At 42.0% G+C, this 2,436-nt stretch overlaps 2 protein-coding genes across 2 annotated transcripts in view; both read right to left on the reverse strand.

Moving 5' to 3' along the window:
- Positions 1-2,436, reverse strand: part of LOC109543735 (rho GTPase-activating protein 26) — a gene marked incomplete at its 3' end in the record, with an annotated part of 44,470 nt that overhangs the window by 28,729 nt on the left and 13,305 nt on the right.
- Positions 12-2,436, reverse strand: part of LOC125502516 — a 49,518-nt gene continuing 47,093 nt past the window's right edge. Inside the window, exons 2-4 of the mRNA XM_048660887.1 lie at positions 1,023-1,307; positions 241-354; positions 12-176 (exon numbers count right to left, since the gene is read on the reverse strand). Coding sequence (XP_048516844.1) covers positions 142-176; positions 241-354; positions 1,023-1,272 — 399 coding nt within the window. The 5' untranslated portion in view covers positions 1,273-1,307 and the 3' untranslated portion in view covers positions 12-141. The remainder of the gene's footprint in view (positions 177-240; positions 355-1,022; positions 1,308-2,436) is intronic.

Below are 2,436 nucleotides of genomic sequence, written 5' to 3' on the forward strand. Positions count from 1 at the left end.
GAAACTTACGTCTTGGATCATTTGTAAGTTTCATTTTGTCCAAAGTCGGTGCCATTCGGTCATTGTAGATCAGCACGCCGCCAGCTCCGCTCTTAAACGCGTTGTCCACTTTCACGTCAAAGTTGCATTTTCCGCGCTTGATCAGAGCGATCCATGGAGTGCCTGGAACAAAAGTTCTGGAAATTCAACGAGGAAAACTGCATAATGAGTGGGACAGTGTGGGGAAAACAACGACTCTACCTGAATGGGGAAGTTTCCCATCCGATCTGGAGCTGTCGTACGGATAGATGCAGCCGAAATGATCGGCCTGGTCGTGTTTGGATGTGACATGGACCAGCAGGCCGTAGGCAGGACCTGGAAAGGAAATTTTCCGATAGAACAGTTTGCAACGTTGTCTGGTGCCATAAGCAATTTCACACCTGCAGGAAGTCTCAAATAATTCCGATCCATTGCTGTTTACAAATAATAATGCTTGGCTACGTGCACAACATTTTAATTTTCAACGGCCAGCAGGTTGATTCCGACTTGTTTCGCATTACGATGTCTGAAGCCGATGCATATCCGGAATAGGATGCGCATTTTATCCCATCACATGTGCGGGGTTTTCCGCTATTTTGAAATCCGCAAAATCTTTCGCAGATTGTCATGGTTTAATGATCGGTTTGGGTAACATTAATCAAGACGCTCCCATTTATTTGAAGAACAACGCACTTTGCACAATAAATAAACATCAACGCTATGAATGCGAAGTTCTACAACCGTTAATCTTCAGCATTGTCGTGCAAGTAAACGGGTTAATGATTCCTATCCTATCTCACTTACTTGCACAACTTTGGGCCGAACCCCCGTAGCGCGTCGACCCTATTTGAACTGATCGCGGATCAGTCGGTTCTCTCCGATAATGCGGGTGCGAGCGAGAGACACATCGTCATCACCTTGGCAACGGATTGGCCTTGATTCGTTTCGCCGATTTACGAGGGGTGATCCCGAGCTGAATTATTTTTGCGATGGTTTGCTCTTACCAATGTAACTTCCTCCATATCTTCCAACGTCCGTCTTGTCCCATTTCCAGCCATGATCAGTCTTGAAGGTGACGTTCAAATAGGCCGAAATGAACGTGTTGTCTTCCCCATTCAAGTTGAAATTTAACGAGTTCGGCACCCAATCTTCGGGTGTGGCATCTGAAGCAGACGGTTCGACGAAGTAAAGCAGTAGAAGAAGAAAACTCGTTGATCTGCCAAACAGTTTCGCCAGCGATTCCGAACCGAACATTGTTGTGGAGTGACTTTTCCAGTTGATGTAGAACACTGAAAAATGGAGTCAAAATTTAGAAAAACTCTGATTTAGAGTGCGATAATTAATCTATAATCTTTCGGGTTTGTCTACAACCTTCATTTAAAAGATTTGTATGTGAGGTTTTTTTTTCAATGGGAAACTACAAATCTACCAGTTCCAGCCAATCTGTCTTCGAGCGCAACATTCTACTGCAATCTGTTATTTAAAAAATAACGTTTTTCCGGGCTGTGTCTATAAGTTTACCGGCGTATTTCCCATTAATCATCCTGATTGATTAGGGTATTTAATGAGGCCTACACTTTAATGAGATGATAAAAACAGGCTTAATTGGGTTTCCAATCAAACACTTTCCGCATAGACTGGAAATGCTACTTTGCCAATATGAGAAGTCGGTTTTAGGGGAACTGCGAGGTCTGAAAGAGTTTACCAGACGCCGTAGAGATTTTCGACTTTGAGAGAATTTGTTTGGCTTTTTCAAGTAACGAAGCCTCTGAAAAAGCAGTCAAGGCCAGATACAAATTATTTTTTTCCTATTTGAGGCTCAAATACCCCTTTGGACCATGCGAAAAATTTAAGTTGTTGCTTGCACTATTTTGGGAGTTTTTCGGCTTTTTTCAATTTGCGGTGCATTTTCACGCAGACCAGCTGTGAAGGAGCGCTTGGAAACTCTGTCAAAGCCCAGATTCAAATGAAAGTTTGTGAATTTAAAGTTCAAATACTGCTTTTCACCGCGCTAAAAATTCAAATTTATACTTGCATCAGATTAAGAGTTGGCAATTTTGTAAGATCGCGGTTCAGTTTTACGCAATCTAGCATTTACATACAAGTGAGAAAGTTTCTGAAAAGACGACCCAAGCTCGGATAGAAACGAAATTTTGTCACTTTAAAGCTCAAACACTTCGTTCTGCTGTGTTAAAAAATAAAGTTGATGGTGGAAGTAATTTCGGAGTTGGGATTTTTTAAAGCTTGTAGTTCATTTGCCCGGAAGTTTGCCTGCTACTGAGCTTCTAAAAATCAGACAAAGTCCAGATTCAAGCGCAAATTCGCCAATTTGAAGCTCAAACATCCTTTTCTACGGTGCTGAAATCTCAAGTTGATATTTGGAAGTTGGGATTTTTTAATCGCGGTTCAGTTTTACGA

The sequence above is a fragment of the Dendroctonus ponderosae genome, unplaced genomic scaffold (genome assembly GCF_020466585.1).
Source record: "Dendroctonus ponderosae isolate FM_Combo_2020 unplaced genomic scaffold, Dpon_F_20191213v2 Dpon_F_20191213_1, whole genome shotgun sequence".
In the NCBI taxonomy this organism is placed as follows: Eukaryota; Metazoa; Arthropoda; class Insecta; order Coleoptera; family Curculionidae; genus Dendroctonus; species Dendroctonus ponderosae.